This window comes from Crocodylus porosus, unplaced genomic scaffold (assembly GCF_001723895.1).
Source record: "Crocodylus porosus isolate Cpor-Errol unplaced genomic scaffold, CroPor_comp1, whole genome shotgun sequence".
Lineage (NCBI taxonomy): Eukaryota > Metazoa > Chordata > Crocodylia > Crocodylidae > Crocodylus > Crocodylus porosus.
In genome coordinates, this window is record NW_017728906.1 from 49,632,535 (window position 1) to 49,653,390 (window position 20,856).

At 41.5% G+C, this 20,856-nt stretch overlaps 1 protein-coding gene across 1 annotated transcript; it reads right to left on the bottom strand.

Moving 5' to 3' along the window:
• Positions 1-130: 130 nt before the first annotated feature.
• On the bottom strand, positions 131-20,362 carry XK (X-linked Kx blood group; the record flags this gene model as incomplete). The annotated part of the gene is made up of 2 exons (XM_019529117.1): positions 131-1,986; positions 20,098-20,362. Coding segments are annotated over 2 exons (1,092 nt in total), but the record flags the coding sequence as incomplete, so codon positions are not given.
• Between the last annotated feature and the right edge of the window lie 494 nt (positions 20,363-20,856).

The following is a 20,856-nucleotide window of genomic DNA, read 5'->3' on the forward strand; positions in this document are numbered from 1 at the left end:
ACTATGAAACTATGAAACATACTTCAGGATTGCAGTAAATACCTCACCTTTTTAATTACCTCTCTTTTCCCAGTAATCCTAATAAATTCTATTTCTTGGAAATCCATCTGCCAAAATGTGTTTTTTTGAAAAATAGTGCGTGTTGTATGTGAGAAAATATGGTGTTTCTTAGCACTTTTTGGGAAAGGTTCCAAATCTGTGACATCTTTGAGATCAATAGGGCAGGTTATTCCAAAATGCCAGTGCCAAATATAACATGAATCAAATGAGACAGACCAAGTCTTTTCTGGCTCCATATAACTCATGGATCCATAAATCCAGCTCTGCCTGATATAGTAGGGAAAGATGGTCCTAGACTTATTGTAGGTTGCCTGAAGTTTGGCAATATACATTGTACTGAGGCAATACAAGACTTCAGACATTACAGCTAATACTTTAAACTTCAACCTTGCACCCAAAAAATCCAGAAAATTCAGAGACTACAACAGTACAAATGCCTAATCCTCTCTACCTGTTCTCAGTAATAATCATGTTTTTGTATTCTGTATTAACTGTAAGTAACCTTACTTCTTGAGGAGCATCATTTAGAATACATGGTAGCAGTCTGACTTCAGTGTCACAAAGATAAAGACAGTCAGGATGTAAGAAAATAACAGTTGTCATTACTTCAAAAATAAAGTTCACAATATATTTTTACAATAAAAGGTCACAGTAAATGTGCACAATGGATCACATCTTATTATCTAGTCAGAATGCAGTCGAAGACTACACTTAGATTCTGTACTAGCATGGTCTGCTGAAGTAATGCTGTATGAAAAACCAGTATTTCCCATGTCTTTCCATTCTCCTCATATTTCCTAAATAAACTAGACTAGCATGAAGTTCACTTTGGTAGGATTTAAACATGTCTTCTCTAATGATTTCAAAATAAGCCAATGATAATCTCTGTGTGAGACCACTCTGCAGCACAAACCTACAGATAGTAGTTTGTTGTACACGTACATTTGGACATCAAGTTTGTGATATGGGTATGCATATCAAAGTAACCCTGCAGTACTGCACCTACCAAAGAGACCAACAAAGCTCGACATCCAACACACACTGCGCTTTGTGTAACAGTGCAATAGTTTCCAGCAATGCCTGCTTACAACTAGCCATACTAGGCATTGGAAGAAACACTTTGATGAGGATTCCCATTCTGAGACTCGTTTGTCTTGTAACAGTTCTGTGCATCATCAGTATTATCTGGTGATTTCAACTCTGCCTTCTCTGTTGGTGTGCTGGACTTAGATGGCTTGCAAGGAAAGCACAGTAACTTGAAACAGCGGAGCAAACCTTCTGAAATACTAGATGAAAACAGTTTTTTGCACGGGTGACAAAACTGGTAGAATACAAGCATGAACAGGATGGCCATGCAATAGCCAATTAACAACTGCAAGACTAATAAGGGGGCACAGATGTATAGGTAGATGTCTGTTTTATAGAGATACCACATTAACAGGAGGAAAGCATTCTCAATGAATCTTAGCACATAGTATACCGCCAGTCTGTACCAATTCTGTGATCTGTTAATTAAGTCAGGATCATTTATCTTCAGTTGTACTGCTGACCAGCAGAACATATTAATGCCAGCATACAAGAAGGTAAGAAGGCACAATACAATGGTGGTGCCAACCCTGGTCAAAGCTTTCTCTATGTTTTCAGGAAAAGGGGATTTGCTTTTCCAAAAAAGAATCCAGGGGTAAAAGAAAAAGCCAAAAAAGTTCACGAGCACCACAGGGAGGGTCCAGATCTGAAGGACTGAACTGAAAAGGACCAGAACTACAACCCGAGTAGCAATCTCAAAACTTCTCCACAGAAATATGCAGAGGTAGGCTGCAGGTTTCACATTGATGTCATAGTCGTCATACTTAATCTTAATGGCCAAGATGTTGCACCGTAAAGCTCCATATACAATTGATAGCAGGGAAAGGGTCATGAAGATACCTGGCAAAAGAAAAGACAATCAGTACTTTCTGTTTTAGTAGGAGATTACAAAGCAGCAAATGATTCTCTTGCTACATGAGACTCCTTGGGTACTGGTACCTAAAAGTAGCCATTTATACCATCCACTCCTAGGCCTGCACTGTCACCAGTGAGGACATCACCAGAATTCATTGCTCTCTGACAGCACAAAACTCAGAAAATGCCCTTCATGGTGCTGTTTACCAGCAAAAGTTGAAGTTTCTGAGTCTATTTTAAGATTCTGCAACAAAGTAACAATTGGCCCCAGAACTGGGGGATGTAGTAAAAGCAGAAAAGTCAAAGGAACCTACGTCCTATCCCCACCATATTCCTCAGAGGGAAAATAGAGTCTAAGTGTTGCATTTAAAACACGCTAACTCATAGAGGGAGTTGTTAACCTTAAAAAACTTGCACACTAAGAATAAGTTGACAGGTAAAACCTAATCCATTTTTATTCTATTTATGAAAGGATTTAAAAAATATTTTTATCCTATCCTAGTTTACAAAAGACCCAACTCACTGCACTGTATGGCCAGGCAATCACAGGCTGCTGCTAGGTATGGATACATGAACACTTGAAGCCCTTTCAAAGGGGAAACATTTTAAAAGGGCAGTAGCTGGTATATTCTAATTGTTATGTACGAACAAGCTGAGTATGACTGAAATCTAACAAAACCCCTCCAACCTTAGCTCTGAATGAAGGAGTGTTAAAGTTGGAGACCTTTTGCTGTATTTGAATCATTCTCAGCTCATCTGCTCATAACAATTAGAGCATAGGCAACATGTGGGGAGGCCATGGGGGCAAGGGGGAAGGGGAGGGCACATGCTCCCCGCCCAGTTTCTGTGCTGACAGGGAGGTGCAGGGCTGCAGCTGGTTCTGAGTCAGTGCCCGGCAGTAATGTGGTAGCTGCGGTGGTGTGGAGTTGTGCCCCTCCCAACACATATGTACCTTATGGAATTAGAAGGTATCAGCTGCTGCCCTACTGAAATGGTCCCTTTTTGAAAGAGCTACAAGCATTCCTGTGTCCACACCTTGTCATTGTATCTAGTGTGAAAAGATTATTTTGGGATGATGCTTGGATCATGGGATTTCAGCAGTAATGCACTTCAGTTGTAGAATCAGCTACCCATCAGTTATCATCAGCTAGCTATAATCTGATATTGTTGTTAAAAATCACAGTTCAGAACAATTTATGTGTGATATCACTTTTATCTGGTTGCAAATTGTGAAAAAGCCTGCGGCATTTGTTTAAAAAAAAATCCCATGTATCTATTTTAACAAAATATGTTGCACTAATACTTTGCTCTTTCAAAGATATGCAAAGCTATTATTATGCCAATTTATGCAAGGAAAAGAAAGACAAAAGATTTTTTTTCCAAGGTTGGTTGGTTGTGCATTATCTGATTTTGGCACTCACCTTACCTACATCACCAAACATCAGAGTACCTCACAGTCTTCGATGTATTTATTCTGACAGCACCCCACAAGATAGGGAATTGATATTATCTTAATTTTATAGATGAGATACTAAAAAACTAAGGCTCAAATATTCCAAGGTTTTAAGATGCCTCTCTCCCATTAATATAATCCATTTCACTGGGAGTTAGGCACCTATGTTTGTCACCTTCAGTGAGATTGCTCACTCTCTTTGCAAAGCTTTGTGGCATATGTAACAGTAAAGTGCTGCCTCTCATAGTGAAAGGAAATGGAGGCTGGAGTTATGCATTGACATATACTACCTGAAGTCACCATTCATTGTCATATTATATATGAAGGCACTGCTGTTTGAAATAGGAATATAAGCTTTTTGTTACTATAAAATACCATTTTCTAAAGTACTCTGTTAGCTGAATATTGGGAATATAGAAACTCTACATTAAGAAAATATGCACCAGTTGAATAAAATAATTTAGGAAAATGTTTTCAAACCTGGGTGCCTACAACGAAAACTCTTATAAGTAGGCACCGAAATGTAAGTGTCTTGACTTTTAGAAATGCAGGGCATGTACAGCTCTGTTGATAGAAAAATCAGACTAGTTTTATTTAAATGATCAAAACTAGATTTGGGTGGCTTATTTTAGGCACACAGGTTGGCGATATTTTATCTTAGTTTTTGCCTTTTTTCATTAAAAGGAATGTTGCAGTTGCAAAATAGTTAACTAAAATAAAAATATTCAGTCATTTTTGTAGAGTTTGAAGAAATTAAGCTACTTGGTCACGCTACAGAACTTTATATTGTATCAGATAAATCAAATTGAGTTTTCCCTTTTTGGTAATGTCAATTATTTAAATTTAGTGCTTAGCAACCAGTTCTGTCTGCAGACTTCAATTAGTTTATGTTTCATTACTAATTCACATCTTTCTTGTAACTATTTAATCATGATAATAAGTTTCTTCTATTAGAAGCAATTAATATCTGAGCATGACTTTGAAAGAGAAGAAATATTCTAGGATCTTTAAGTAACCTATTAACGGGATTTTCCCTACATATTTTAAATAACTATTATGTCATCAAACATCTTTAAAAATTAGAATGGAATGTCTGACAAGGAATTCTCCATATAGCCATACTTCTGTATCAACATTTGCCAGTTTACAGGATAAATTACTGTATTTACTCCAATACAAGACAGCATGGGGAAAAAAAGCCTTATATTCATGTACAAGATATTCAAGATGTACAAGAAAACCTCACTAAATAAACTGTCCTTCATTAAACTGCTGCCAAAATCATCATGTGCCCAGTAACAGAAACCAACTATGGAATTGATTAAATGCACCTAGCACTAAGCATGACTATAAAACCCACAGCCCATACTGGGCAAACATACATTTCCTTTTGCAAATTTTTTTGTATTCCAGGTCAAATTAGTCAAATCAGTTCCGAATCCTCTTGACTGAGCAACATTCAATTATTCAAATACCATTTGTAGTGCTATAACCAGCAAGTATCTTCCACCCTGTATTTTTCAGCCTGCGGCTTCAGATACTCCCAAGTCCATTGACATGGGCATTTGTACACAACACGTCATTTAATCCTTGTTAATTTACTGCACCTTAAACATTTTAACCCGGGTTATTTTGGTGTGTTGCGTTTGTGTTTGAGCGACACACGCTTTTGAGCGACTTAAGTCCTGTGTACAATTCCCTGTAATTTCCAGCAGGCGGAGCCAAATACCAACCTGGCTTGGATCGCACTCCCCCTGCTCCCACCAAGCAGCTCCTGTGTGACAGGACTACAGTTCCCAGCATCCCCTACCTGTCCAGGGTTGGTACCATTTCCATGGGGACCCCTGACCAACACAGGATCACTTCTGGGTGGGAGTGGGGGCGAGAAAACCTCTCAGCTTCTCCAGGGGTGTAGGTTGTAGCCGTGTTGCTCTAAGGGCACAGGCAGACAAGGTTCTTTGCGTGAATCTTTGCGTGAACCCCTCAGCTTCTCCAGACACAGCTTGGCCTGAGAAGGTGCAACCTTTTAACAAAAAGGCAGGCAAGGTTCTTTAAGTAGATATATAAAATAAAATGAATATAAAATAAAGGATATTTTCTTTGCGATTGCCCAGTTGGTCTAATAAAAGGTATCATTTCAGAACCAAGGGTTCTAGATTTTTTTTTTTTAATAGATGTAATATCTTTTATTAAATCAACTGAGTAGTTGGGGAAAAGCTCTTGGCAAACTTTTGGGCGCAATCACCCTTCTTCAGGCATAGGGAGTCTGCTGTTCTGAGACTCCAAGGAGTGAAAGAAGCTAAAAGTGTGGCAGGATGTCTGTGAAAATGGAAACAGGATGAATTAGAAAGACAAAAGTTGAAGCAGAGTGGTAAAAGCACAGAGAGGAGGGGAAGAGAGCAGCAGAAAAGCAAAAAAGCTGAAAGGAGACATTACAGTGATATAATACAAGGTAGAAAAGAGGCTGTCTGTGGAAAAGAAAATAGCTGGAGATCAGGAAAACAGGACTGAGATAAATTTTCCCAGCATATTGTTCCTTAGCTATTCTTTTTTTTGAATTGTTTTGTTATGAGAGGGGGGGTGGATAATGTTAACCCAAAGCATACAGTTAAATAGCGATGATCAAAGGAGTTCTAAATATATAGGTGGGCAACTGAATAAGGCTGTGTGTTAATATCCGAATAATGTTGTGTGTTTGGACTAACAAATACCTGGCTTATGTCACAACCTGTTCATGATAAGAGGCTATAAAGACAACCCCTATCAAACTTGCTAACATCGGGGAGCTCTCTCTTTGTTTATTTTAGTCTTATTTGTTCTCTGTTTATTTTAGTTTAGTTACATGCAGTGGTTTTTTTGAGGGGGGTGGGGTTCAGTGTAAGAAGGAGTTATTTATGAGTGAGATAAGGAGAACAAATATATTACGTCAGTGTTTGGCATAAAAGCTATAATATAAGGTCTGTCCTATGTAATGTGGAGGATTCAGTCTGAATAACACTTTTTGGACACAGGGCTGTGGGAAAAGTTTCCAGGTAAAATTACTTTGACCCTAACACCCAATGATAGACAGACAAATAGATAGATAAATAGACAGACAGACAGATAGATATAAAAATCAAAGCTTTCCTACTGGGGCAAAAATCCCTTGTATCTCCCAATGGTTTAAAAATGCAAGGAACAGCTTCCTCCCCACACTGACTGAATGGGTTAGTTCTGCTTTTAGTGAAAAGTTTTTACATTTCAAAGAGGGCAATTAGTACCTGATAGCACCTCCTCAGGCCACTGAGCTGTGTCTCTTTGGAAAGGCTGAGGGGTTTTCTCCCTACTCCTCCCTCCCACCCAGAGACAGGCATTTCTGCTCCTTGGCAAAAAAAGGGTTTTATTGCACCTGAGTGACTGGTAAGACGTGCACACATACAAATGTTAAGAAACTCTCCCCTTAGAAGAAACTCTGGCTTGATGGATAAAGGACGCTATGCACCCGGAATCCCTGAAACAAGACAGTGATCCCTGGGTTGGGAAACTGTGCCAAGCCCAGACAGCTGGGAACTGTAGACCTGTCACGCAGGAGAGGGCAGTGACATGCGGTGCCCTGCCTTTCTTTGTCCATTCTGTTGCTTCCTCAATGCCAAACCACAGCCCCCCAGCCCTGCTGCTGCCCCTCACTCCTGACCCGCAGGCTCCAGCCCTGCCAGATGGTGGCTCCATCTCACGTAGGTGGCCCCAGCACAGGCTGGAGAGAAGAGGAGGAGAGGTTTGTGGCACCTGCCCCCCTGCCCTGGGATGGGGCTGCTGCCTCACCAATTCCAAGTGTCATCTGGTGGACAAAGGGGTGAAATACAAAAAAGCTACAGAGCCATCTGGTGGACAAAGAGGCTCATTACATGTGTACATGTTTACACCATGACACAAATCTAGATTGGAGCGAGGTAAGTGAAATCTACACAACATAAAACACATCCAAGCAGTGTGAGTTCAACGTGCTGAAAAGACTTTAAGAGTGGCAGGAAATCGTGCAAATACAAATGCAGTTGCGTAAGCGTAAATGGGAAAGCTCGTGCCATCTACAAACACCCCTATATGTCAGCCCAAGCCCGGAGGCTTGGGGTTTGGATGTCCCCGAGTCTCACTTGCCCTTAATCAAAGGCCACAGGAGCAAACTAGGGAGGAGCTCCCTATTTCCATAAAGCAGGTGTGTAGCTGAGATCCTCCCACTGGAAGCTGGCCAGTGGGAAGCTAATAACAAGACTCTCACAGGGCAACCTGTCCACAGTGCATTGGACAGGGGTATATCCTCCACTACACAATGCCATTTAAATCCATCTCGGTTTGAGTAACAGACCAGTGCAGCACCTACCTTTGATCTTAGCCCACACCACAAGTGCAGCCCACCTGAATAAGATATATGGTAGGGCCCATTGTGCACAGTTCCCCTCAGTGCCGACTCAATTTCAACTCATGGTGAGTATAACAGGGCACTTAGGGCACCAGTTACTTTAAGAGGAGGAAAGACTGCTGAGAAAGCTCAGGCACAATCAGGGGAGTCACCTGACCAGTAAGGGACCAGGCTTAGGATGTACATATGCCCAGGTCTGGAGCTGGGCAGGTAGCCTGGCCCTGAAGGCTGATGTGAGAGGAGCTCCTGTGCAGACTATAGAGAGAGGCTCCTGATGGACAACAAGAAAGCTTGCAGGTAATACAGCCTTAGGGCTGGGGTTACACTAGCAGTTCAGGATGGGACTGAGGGGAGGTGGAGGTCCCATCAACTGGTAGTTAGCAAGGACTATAGGAGGTCCCAATAAGCTCAGGGACAGGGCCAGAGGCTTGGTAGTAACAGAGCAGGGCAGAGGAAGAACAGGGAGGCTTGAAAATAAGGCCAGTGCCCAGAAAGGGCTAGAAAGCCCAGGGAGGGACCAAGATGGATGGGGCTACGGAGCCCAGGGCCCAGAGAGAGGCTGAGATGGGGCAAGAGAGCCCAGGGCCTAGGGAGGGGCTGAGAAAGTCAGGTAGATCAGGCCAAGAGTCCACTAGACTGATTGGTATAACTGATTGACTAGTAACATCTGAAAGGCATGAGAGTGGCTAGAAGGGGAGATGAGGGGGGCCACAAAATTGCCCTTAAGGCTTTGAGTGATTAAAACCTAGCCCATGACTAGCTGAGATCTGGCTCAGGGATTCTTGGAGTAGCCTCTCATTTCCAAATACATGTTAACATCAAGGTGTAGCAGCTGAGCAGAATGGGAAGATGCTTAAAAGTTAGTGTGAAACAGGGGCTGAGCAGCCAATGGGGGCATGACTGCCACCCTTGGGGCCAGGCTTTGTTACATGAGCCACCACATTGACTATGTTTTGACTTCTTCCTCTTCACTTCCACAGCTGAGCTGTACTTTTATTTCTCATTTTCAATTATTCTTGTTTCTTTACCAGACTTAAAAGTCAGGTCAACCATCATCAAATGGGGTCTCAAACAGTTGACCCAGAATCCCTCTCTCACCCCCTTTCTCAGCCTGTTGCATATGATTAGTGTGGCCTAGCTCTCCATGAGCTGAAGCTGGACCAGGTTTCCCCATGCCTCATCTGTACATAGTTTTTTGGAGGATCCCAGGACTTGTAACAGGAATACCCAGTTCCAGTCATGAGTGGGGGGCTGACCAGCGCATAGATCCTGTGTGGTGGGTATCTGAAGTACACACACATACTAAGCAGTGCTTAACAGTGGGGTCATCATAGCTTGAAACACTGCTGACCTTGCTGGGACCCAGCCCAATGACTTATAATGGCTTTGGACTAAAACCATGCATAGTTTCTACTATATATATATATCTATAAGTAGATACAAAAGAGTTCCTTAAATATGTGTTTATGGTGTATCTGTGCTAAAACTGGCAGCAGTTTCAGAAAAGGAAAAATGCATCAATTCTGGATGATGTAAGTGCAGGTGTATCTTTCAAGGGCAGTGTTTTCAAACTTACCCCTCACTTCCATCTGATCAGGGACAACTGGATCTCATAGTACAGAGCAAGGAAGGGACTGTAGAGGAAGAAGCTGGGGGGAGGCCATAGGGTAAGGGCTTTACCTGCCCCCCTCCCCCCCAATTTATTTTCCCTGCTATAGCAGTGGGAAGGGGACAAATTCAAGGTACACCTCCAATAATTAGATTATATGCCTGGATAATTATAACAAATTTATAAATTTTACATGTATAATTTTACATGTATAGAATCTAATTACTGATGGGTCATTTTATAGTCATTTATAGGGTTGTTTTATATTTGAGTAAATATGGTATGTGTCAATGTGGAAAAGTATTTCTGCTGTAAATGGAGTATGTATCTGATGACTGTGCTTTGTTAACATATTCCTTACAGTGTTGTACATGGCAGGAGGCATTTGGACCATTGTTTCTTACAGAATATTTGCCAAAAATAGACTAGCAAGAGAGCACAGTCATGAATACCAATTGGATCCTGTCACTTTAGCACACAGACATCTTTAATCTAGTTCAGAATTGGCTCTGGAATTATGTTTTTAGAAGATAATTAATCCAAAATTATTTGTTAGCATTTTTAAATAGAAGTGATGCTCTGACTAAAATTTCTTCCTTGTTTAGAAACATTTTGCTGAAAAACTGCCTGTCTGCTGCTCTGCTGAGATGGCAAATATTCAGCATACTACCTGGTTCCTTTTAGTGACTCTAAAGTAAACATAAATAAGTTCATACAAGTCCTGGAATCTGGAAGCTGTTCCTTTTCTCAAAAGGCATTTCTCTACTGGTAGCAACCACGAAATGATGATTTCAGCATCACGCACTAGCTAAGTGGTTCTCAAACTTTTTAGATCACATTTGACTCTTCTGATCTGATTCAGAGCACAGTGTATGCCTCTGATTCTGCTATGAATAATTTTAAAAAAAAATGTTTTTATCACAACCAGGGTTCAAATCACGGGGGAGTTTGGGGAGGGGGGCTGAGACCCCTCAAAAAGTGATGAGAGCCCCCTATAAGATTTGAAAATCATAACCTGGGGGAGTCTCCAATTTTATCAGGACATCGTGATGGGCAGCTCAGTTTTTTTTTGCAGACCCCCACAACAGTCAAAGTGTAATTTGAACCCGGATCACAACCACCACTCTTCAACAACCTGACATGTAGAGTTGTTTTTCTTTTTTCTTCTTTTTCCTCCATTTATATTTTCCCTTTCCCTGCCTTTGCTTTCCTGTTCCTTCCCTTAGTGTACCCTTAAGAAGTCTGCTGCACAGAAGTATGTGTACTTCAGTTTTAGAAACTATGTTAGATGAAGCCTGCTCCATTCACAGAAATCCAGCACAGCCTATTAGTCATCAGACATTTTCAAATATGTTCATAGACTGATCCATGGAAGAAAATGACAAGAGTAACATTTCCTGTAGCAGATTTCTCCCTAGCTAGCAACATTATGAATATCAGTAAAAATAAATCAGTGGTTGAAGATTATCCCTAAATCCTTCCACAGTGGTGATATATAAAGGTGTCCTAATCCCATTGGAAGGTTAGGGGAAGCAGTTTTTTATGAATGACTGATATGCATGATATTTGATGCTTGGCATGACAAGATAGGAATTTATTTGCTTGTTTGTTTTTTAATATGGCCTATGTCTGTTCAAGACCTGGCCTCTCAGTTTGGTTATCCAAGAGTGACTTGTGCCCTAGATTAGTGATTCTCAAACTTTTTTGTACCAGGACCCATTTATAAACAACGATGGTCAGTCGTGACCCAGTGCCCTTCATTCCCAACCCACTTCCCCCTGTCCTCAGGCTCCAGCATCCCAATGTGTAGGCATAGAGTGGGGGCCCAAGCAGCTCCACGCAGGCTGGAACTCTGCCAGCCTGCAAGGGGAAAGCCACTGTTTCCCACATTTTTTTCCTTTTAAAGGAGAATCCATTTTTAAAGTTCGTTGATCCATTTTTAAAGTTTGTTCACATATAACTTTTAAAGTTTGTTCATCCTTTCACATATTCTTGTGACCCACTTTCGGATCACAACCCACAGGTTGAGAAACGCTGCCCTAGATGATACATATACAAATGGTACACTAGTATAATGGACAGCTCACAGCACCTAGCAGCTGCATACACCATATTTAATCACTGGGTTTAAGGTTAGTTACTCAAACCTATACATAGAAACTGAAAAATCAGATAAGGTGAGACACCCATGTATTCAAATTTTGGCCTAGAGCTATTATTTCTCTCTTAAAAATCACCTGTTAATACTAAAATATATTACACTGCTTTTAAATATGTTGTTCTAAATGATGACCAAAGTATTGTGTGGTTGACAGCCTGCTGGGATACCAGATGCTATAGTAGCATCTTGAAATATCTGGCATGGATGACTACGTATTGTGTAATGCTTCTTTGTCCTTGCCAATATCCCAGTTTATGTTCATTAGGTGTGATGTAGCAGGAATAAATACTTTTCACTGGCCATGTAATCAAATTGTATAACTTTTCAAGAGGGATTACAGTCTCTGTTACAACCTTTCCTAGAAGGAAGCCATTTCCTAATCCAGTGGTATTCAATCTTTTTAGGCTCAAGACACCCCTCCTTAGATATGAAGTGCTCCTTATTAGATTTGTGGCACTCCTCAGAAAACGCCATCTCTCAGTTTTCACTCATTTTTGATAATGGAAAAAGAGTACAGCATTTCTTCTGTTGTAAAGAACTCAGAAAGACTATAACAGGTCAGAATGTTTTTAACACTACAGATTCCTATTTGAAATCTCTGGGTTTATCTCGTGAATCATGCTTGCAGTGCTAACATTGCATAGTACCCATGGCACCATTGAAAGGATCTCAAAGCACCCAAGTGTGTTGCAACACCCTGGTTGAGAATCACTTTCCTAGTCTAAGGGCAAGAGCTTTAATAAACGGTCCTACCAATATGAACAGCAATAAAAGGAGGCTATTTACTATCTCAATGACTCAGTATACACTTTGTAAAGGAACCACTCAGTTCAACAAAAAAAAATTCTCTCTTCTCAGTCCCGTAGGCTAGAAACTTGCTGGTTTAATTACTTCTATGATAAATGGTGCTGGAAAAAGAAAACTCTCACCTACAAAACAGAGAATACAGATGGGGTAGAATATGGGTCCAGACCCTAATACACTGAAAAACATTACATTACCATCACTTGTCTACATCTATCCTCTTTTAATATGCAGCCTGCGTGTCTTTTAAATAATCTGGGACTCCCCAGTCACATGAAGCAGTGCTTTTCTTCCCTGAAAGACAAATCTCCCAACCCAGCTGTTTGTAAGCAGAAGCATTCCCAGCGAAACTGTTGGCCCTGTCTGTCCTAGATGGTCATCCTAAGGACAGAGGTTGCACAAAATTCTGCAAGCCAACATGATCCTATAGTCTGATTATCACTCAAATGTACTTTAAAAGACAAGACTCTACCAGGCTCCAGAACAGCATCTGGAATCTATATTGGTTAGTATAGAAACATCTGATATAGACAGGGCATATCTATACATGCCCCCCACTACACAGTTGTTACTGCACCGTTATATAGTACTTGCTTTAGGAAGTGGCACACTGTTATTTTTAGCAGGTACAGTAAAATTATTTTTAGGTAGCTCATTGCTATGGCGACATAGCATCAGCGTCACATTTTTTGCCTGCTAATGCTACATTGCCATAACAATGAGCCAGATAGCTGCAGCATGTGGCTATGGCAATGTAGCGTCACATGGAGACATGTCCCTTATGGTTTTTTAATCTAGTTTTCTACCTTTAGCAGGAACATCAGGGCTAGGTTTTTAAAAAGCTTGCTTCCTTAACACATGTTCCCACATCCTGGGATTAAGTCTTTCTTCCCATCAAAAGCTGGACTGGTCTAGGCTAGGCCCAGGTACAGCTGTTCCCGAGCTCAGAAGCAATCAAGCCAGCTTTACTTTTTAGCTTCCTTTACTCACTTTCATCCTTTCTTTACAAGTTCTAACAGCTCCCTCTGCTGGGCCTTTTGAAGCCAGATGATATGAGGAAATCTGAGTATGTTTAATCCCAGCTTTGCTTAGAAAATCTTTAAACGTTTTGCATGTAAAACCTGTTCCACTGTTACCAACCCTCTCCATGTGAGAAAGGCTTGCCTGAGCTTTTTTACAGAGAGCGGCAGAGGTCTTACTAAGGTCATCATATGCCCTTCTGGCTACTTTGAATATGTATTCCCTAGAATGAAGACCATTTTTCCAGTGTGCAGGCCTGTAAAATCTATGTGCAACGGCAGTGCCCCAACCACTGATGGGGATCAGCAGGATTATCTGACACCAATACCATCCTTTTACTGCTTTTTTTCAAATCCTTGTACACATTTGGTCAACTGTGCTCAGCTTTCAGTCAAAGATTGCATGCAACTCTCTCAGACTTGATCCTGCCACTATGGATGAATAACAGCTCTTCTGTCAAAAACCTACATCCATTTTCCTAGCTCTAAATGGACATAACTCCTTCCATTTACAATGTTTTGGTCTGCCCTGCACTATAAGGATCTGCATGGTTTTTAGACTTCTAAAAGCTCTGTATTGTCTCTTGTCCAACAACAAGGAGCTCTTCTTCTTGAGAGGTTATGCAAAGACTCCAGAACAGCTGACATATTTGAAAGAAACCTGTGGTATTAATTTAATAAGAGGAAAAGATTTTTGGACTTTTTTTTGTATTAGCATAACTGTTCATGAATGTTTACAATACCTTTTGACAGTCTTCAGTCCCCCTCAGAGGACTGAGAGGCAGTCCTCAGATTAGAAGGGAAAGTCTCCTTTGTTGTTGTCTAGCTTAAAACATTTTTGAAACACCTCTGCACCACACACATCACCAGCAAGTCTATCCACAGACTAGGATAACTGTCTGAACATGGACACTCACTGTGGCTTGATAATGTCTGCAAATACAGGTGATGTCAGTTGGTTTAATCACAGAGTTAAACTCATAGCTTGTCTCTGCACAGGAAAGGGATGTGCTTTAAGAGGTAATTTGCTTGCATTTGGTCCTGGTGACTCACTGATCTCTCTCTACTGGATCCAGGTCATCAGTGTCTACACCTTCAGTTTGCCTGAGCTATCATGCTAATCCTGTGAGGGTAGCTAGCAGTGACCTCTGACTCATCAAGTGAACTCTGGCTCCAAAGGCAAATCCTGCAAAGTAACTTCCAAAGTCAAACGTTGATGGCAACTACCCTGCAGCAGGCTTACAGTGGTGTTTCAGATAGATCATGACCATTGGATTCAACTACAAATACTAGGCAAACACGTGGCAAATACTAGATGACAGAAACTAGGAATTATGAAATAAACTTCAAGGGGGAGACACATGTAGCAGAATGGAACAAAAAGGGATGATTCTGCCTCAGGCAGGGAATTGGACTAGATGATCATAATACATAATTATCTATGAGTCTATGATTCTATTAAAAAGGGACTTTATACCAGGATGGAGCATGTGTGGAGATGAAGTTGTGGTATAAATTGAAAATACGTGAGTGGGAAATCACTGGCATATATGAAATGAACCTAAGATTATTATCAGTGAGAAAATAATATAGTGGATCCTGGGATGGAGCTGTATTGTTCTGAAAGCTAAGGCAAGTCAGCCTGTTGGCACTCAATGTGCAATTTCTTTGTATGCTGAAAGTGAGATTCAGTATCAAATCCGATTAAACTGACAGGAAACATCTTCAGCATGTGGATGAGCAGAGTGAGAGTAGACAAAAAGATGGTGGAATGGTTCACAATGACTGTCAGAGTAAGACACGGATGCTATCACCAGATCTGTCTAATTTAGTACTGCAAGCAGTAAAAGGCTTCAGCACAGAGAGATGAAATGGGATGACTCAAGCTAAGCAGGAAAACAGCAAATTAGCTTAGATTCACAGACAGTATTGATCTCATAGAACTGATTAAGTAGCATCTACAGGAAATAACTGATGAGAGGCTGGGAAAGCAGAAAATACAGATTAACAATCAACAATAAGATGTCTAGAAGTGGTACCTTAGAAGACAAGCATCCAAACAGGGGAATTGTAACGATGATATAAAAAAACCCCACTTAGACTCCCCACTATTGCATTCAGGAAAAAAAAAGTGAAAGATGAGGAAGGCTGAATCCTATTTTACTTTAAGCGTCCAAACAGCAGTTACTCCACATGCAGTATGGATGCATAAGCATACACACAGATACCACATGCTCAGTAAGTCATGCTCCGACCAGGCAGGTACACAGCTCTGTTTACACATACCTGGGCAATCATAAGCCACAAAACCATAATCCATGATTAGCAGGTGTAAGACATGGGTGGAGGAGGGCCCTCCCATATTTTAGACCCAAACACTAATGGTTAGGGCACTTGCCTAGGAAGTGGAAAACATAGGTTCTAGGTCACTCTCACTTTCCTCCCTCTTCTGCTCCCACCAAGGGAATAAAAGGTAAAATATGTGCACCTGCTCCTCACATCCCTTTGACTTCCCAGCACAATACTCTAATCCCCTGAGCAGCCAAGAGAGGGAGCTAGTGGGATCAGGAGGAACAGAACAAGCTAGAGAGTATATGGCTCAATGAAATGGACTCTATTAGTTCTAGGGGGTTCTGGCTTTGGAGCATTGCTTCCAATGAAGCAAAAATTTCCCCATCCATTTTATCCAATTAATATCAAATGCAAGTTTTACAGGATCAGCTTCAAAAGGAGGGCTGGAGAACAGACTGGATAACACTTGGTGGTTAGGACACTGGACTGGAAAGCTGAAGAGATGCAGGTTCAAACCCCTTCCATGTGACAGGAACCTAGAAACCGGGTATCTCTCTTCTTGGGCAAGTTCTGTAAGTACTAAGCTATTGGGCTAAAACGTGGGGGGACCCTCCTCCTGGTTTTTGCCAGGCTACTATTTTGGGACTCCAGGTAAGATACGTGTGTACATTCACATAACTATGTGGCCAGAGGGCAGCCTACTGTGCATGCTCAATTGTTGTGTGGCAACTCATCCATCCAAGCCTCATGTCTGGTAGGATCACATATCACATACTGTTAAGTGCTATGAATGGCAGATATGTGGCTGTGTAAGTGCCATCTGGGTGTGCCCAGTGAAACAGGATTCTGCGCTTGGAGGCTGAGTGCTATGCTGCTTGATTCAGGGGGCATCTATTCTGTTTACGTGCCAGTTTCCTCCTGCTTGTAATGAATTCACCTTAGCCATTAGGCATAATGAAGTAGCCAGAAGCAATGCTTTATCTTTCAACAGTCTATAGCTATGTGCCTAAATAAGGACTTTCTCTACCTGCGCTGACTTAATATCCCTATACGCTTATTTAGGTGCTTATTTAGCTACTTTAGGTGCATTCACTGATGCTAATGGGCACTACACGGGGGGAATCCAATTCCTAATACAGTCAGATCTAGGTCTTTTGAGGAGTCTTAAAAAGAAAATGTAGGTTTGGTTGTTTAAAATATACTGGTATGCTGGAGGCATTGCCAAAGGCTCATTCAGAAGCCTGGAAAAAGCAATTTGTTCCATGATCATAGTAGTCTCTTGTGAGCACTTTGCTGCATGGCACTGCCACAAAAGGTCAATATGCCCTCATGGCAGACAAAGGAAGGCTGCTGCCATTTAGTACAGAAGTATTTGAACAGATCTTTGTGGAAAGCTTGTACGCTGCTAGCTCAGACTGTGCCTGGCCATGACTAGTGCTCTTAATTTAAAATGTATTCCTTCAATCTCAGCATGTGCAGAGCAGCATCTTATAACTAAGAGGAAGTCACCTCCAGGTTAGCTCTGTCATATTTCTAAGAAATACAAATATAGACCCAAGCAACAACTAAAAAACCGCTGTGCTGGACACACAAGCCACAATGCCATTTTTAAGCATCTAATGTCACCAGCATCAGCATGCTGCGAGATACGTGCCAAGAGGGGAAACTGATAGGCTTGCTATGTCAGAAATGAGCTCTTCATCTCAGATAACAAATCACATGGCTCCACAATATAATTCAGCATACATGTCATGTGTAATGAAAGATATGCAAGCGTATCTCTACAATCTTTTGCTCCTCTAGCCATCAACCTATCCCGAGATGTTATACTTACTGAGTTGAGAAGTGGACACCTGATAGTATCACTTGGCCCTCTCTAGTAAGCCAAAAATGTCACATAGCATATTAACAGATTATGGCTAGAGTACAGTATTTAAAAGCTTGCACAGGGCCCTCTTCTGTGCTTCCCTGCCAGTGACATTAAAAAAAAGCTCCATTTCTGCCTTGATTTCACCAACACAATGCATTGGGAGCCTGAGTGGGATGCTCCAACAGTTCCTTTTTCTGACCTGACAGTGAAGTCTGGAGAATATTACCTGAGGAAACAAAAGCATGTTCTTCTGATGACCTAGTATAAGGAGGTTCTTCACGGGCTAGCAACCAGTAAGTTTTGACTCTTTACAGGGCTGTGTATATATTTATGCTATTACATTCTTAAAGCATTCTTAAACATTCAAAAAGTATTTCTTCTTTGTTCCCATCTGGGAAAATATGCTTGACCATATACCTAGAGCAGTTTGCTGAACAGCGTGCCAAGCAATTAAGGGAGAACGAGGCAAATAATTTTTTCTCTTTAAAGATAAGGAAGTTACTTACTTACCAGTAGCCACAGTTTTTCAAGATGTGTCATCCACAAATGCGCTCTCACATGTAGGTGAGTTCAGCTCCTAAGCCATTTGACTGGAGCAATTTCTCACCCTAGCAGCACCTGTACAGATGCTGTGGTCTCTCCCCCATTGCCCCCTCTACCTAGGGGATAAAAGGTGGAACAAGTGCCCCTGCTCCTTACTCTCCCCTCAACTTCAGAATCCTCAAAACAGGCCAAATGAGAGACAGGGGAAGAAGGACAGGGTTAAATGTGTGTAAATGTGGACAACATACCTGAATACATTATCATTTACTGGTCAGTAACTTCCTTTTCTCCTCCATGCACTTATCTACAGCCACATACTCACATATGGGTGATTCCAAAGCAATCCTCATAATATCTTGAGGTGGGACTCAGGGGTCTCCTTAGGCAAAGATTCACTGAGGAACTGTTTTACCCAATCATATAATGCTTACCAAGAATATGAGCTGAACTTCACCTTGCTGATCTGTAAATATCTGACACAGTGGTCCTGTGGAAGGGGGCAGCAGGCATAGCCTGAGCCTCCATGGCATAAGCCTGAATTACACCTTTGTCATTTCATAATAGATGCTGATAAAACTGGAAACCCAGTTGGAGAATCTAATCACTGAGAGAAGATTAAGGACTCTTTGGATTTTCAGCAATGGCCATTAATGCATGGGGACCTTCCTAAGAGTTTGGTTGTGTGTAGATAATAAGCTAAATCTTTCTTTGCATCCTACATGTGAGAGGTGGCCACACATTTTGAATTTTGTGGCTTTGGGTAAAAGACTGGTAATAGATTTTTTGGCCAATGTGAAACTTGGTTGTTTTGAAGTTCCATGTTGGCTAGGCTTGATGGAGCTACAATTTTGCAAAGAAGAAGTCCTTCTTGCCAAGGAGGTACAGGCATCTAAGCTCCTTCCCCCTTGGCATTGACCTGGTGTGTTCTGATGACAGGGCTGAGAAAAAGTAGAGAAACTCTGCACTCTTTAGTTGAACTCTGTATTTCTTGTCAACATATTTGTTTACTGGAAAACCTGATGTGACAGACTTTCAAATAATGTGGTTTGGCTATAGAAAAGCTTCTTCAATCAGAAATGTTATTTTTGAAGGACCAGATTGGTGCAAAATGTCTCTCGGTGAATACACTAGTGTTTCAGTAACTCCTTTTGGGAGAGGTTGAGATCCTGTGCCACCTGCCTGGGAGGTCCAGGAAACCTCTAGGTCTTTCTGCCATAGAAGTGAAAAGACTCAGGGTACTAGGGCAGGTAGCCCCTCTCTTGTTTCCTCTAATTGGGAGAAAAGGCTTGGGATAAAAGGGCACCCCATGAAATGGGAAGTCGAAGGAGTTGACAAATCCTTAGAGGACAAGGGCAATGTGAATTTTAATGACTGCAATTCTGGGTATGATTTGTGAGTAGATGTACACCCCAATGCTACATGGGCCAAGGGGATATGAGGGCCAAATCTGGAATGCACTTAGTGGAGACTAGCACCATAGTGGGAGGCATACTTTTAGCAACTGAACCAGCAGGACCAGGGTAAGATTACCTTTGGTGCTAGAGCAAGTTGTACAGGGTGTTGTACTGAGGGCAGTTCAGACAGACCTAGTGGCAAGGTAGGGTTGGGTGCCACTGAGGACAGGAAATAACTTGGATATCTGGTACTGAACAATGTGGTAATGTGGAGATTAGCCTAACTATAGTAGAAGATCTATGCTATGCATGTGTTAATGACATGCTTGGTGGCACAGTGCTGGCCACTGCTAAAGACAATGATGCCAGTATAGAAGAGGATCTCTTTGCGCTTTTGGCACTGGAGGCTTCTTGGGGTGCCAAGTGACTTAGATCAATGGCACTCATGGGCCAAGGGATCTGATACACTCCACCCTACCAGAGGATCATCATGGGTAACTGACCTCCAGCTCTCACTTCCACCAATAAATAGATAATAACATAACTCATACATACTTCTAGCTGCTGTGATCTCCCGCTGCAGTACACTTATATACAGCTGAAGTGTCAGCTGAGGTGCAGAGCCAAGGAAAGCCTGGATCACAGATGCCCTGCTGAATGCAGATCTGTGTGTAAAAAGTTTGCCCTCTGCCTGTCCCACTTCATTCTCAACTTCTTCTGAATGACCATCTTTAGGCATCTGCCTCTTCTTGGTGATGCTGACATAAGGCTCTTCAACTTTGCCCGCATGAAAGTAAATGTAAAAGACTTCCACACACCTAGAGGGAAATTGACAAAAAGAATATAAGGAAAAAAATCAGGGATCTCCCAACAATCTTATTAAGCCACTCCTACTATTTTAGAGCCATTACTGCTCTAACCCATTCTTAATGATTGTTCACACAGTATTGTGGACTGGTTTCTGACAACCAAAACATTGCCCAACTTTTGTATGTTAAGAGCACTGCAAATTTGACTCAGGATGAACAGTACTTGATCATTAAACAAAGTTCTATGAGAAGAGATTAATAAGTGTGAGGTATGTGTGTGAGGCCATACTTATGGTTACTCAATAAGCCAATAGCTTTCCATGGTCCCAGAATGGAAGAAACATTCTGTGGGTCTCCCCTGGACTCATGCTTCCTTCCATCCCACTAAACTTTAAGGTAGCCTCTTGCCCTTCACTCATGTTTTTGACTATACAGAATCCTAGCTTTACATTTAAATCCAGGTTCTTGATCATTGGTGTTATACACATAGCATGTGTAACCTGCT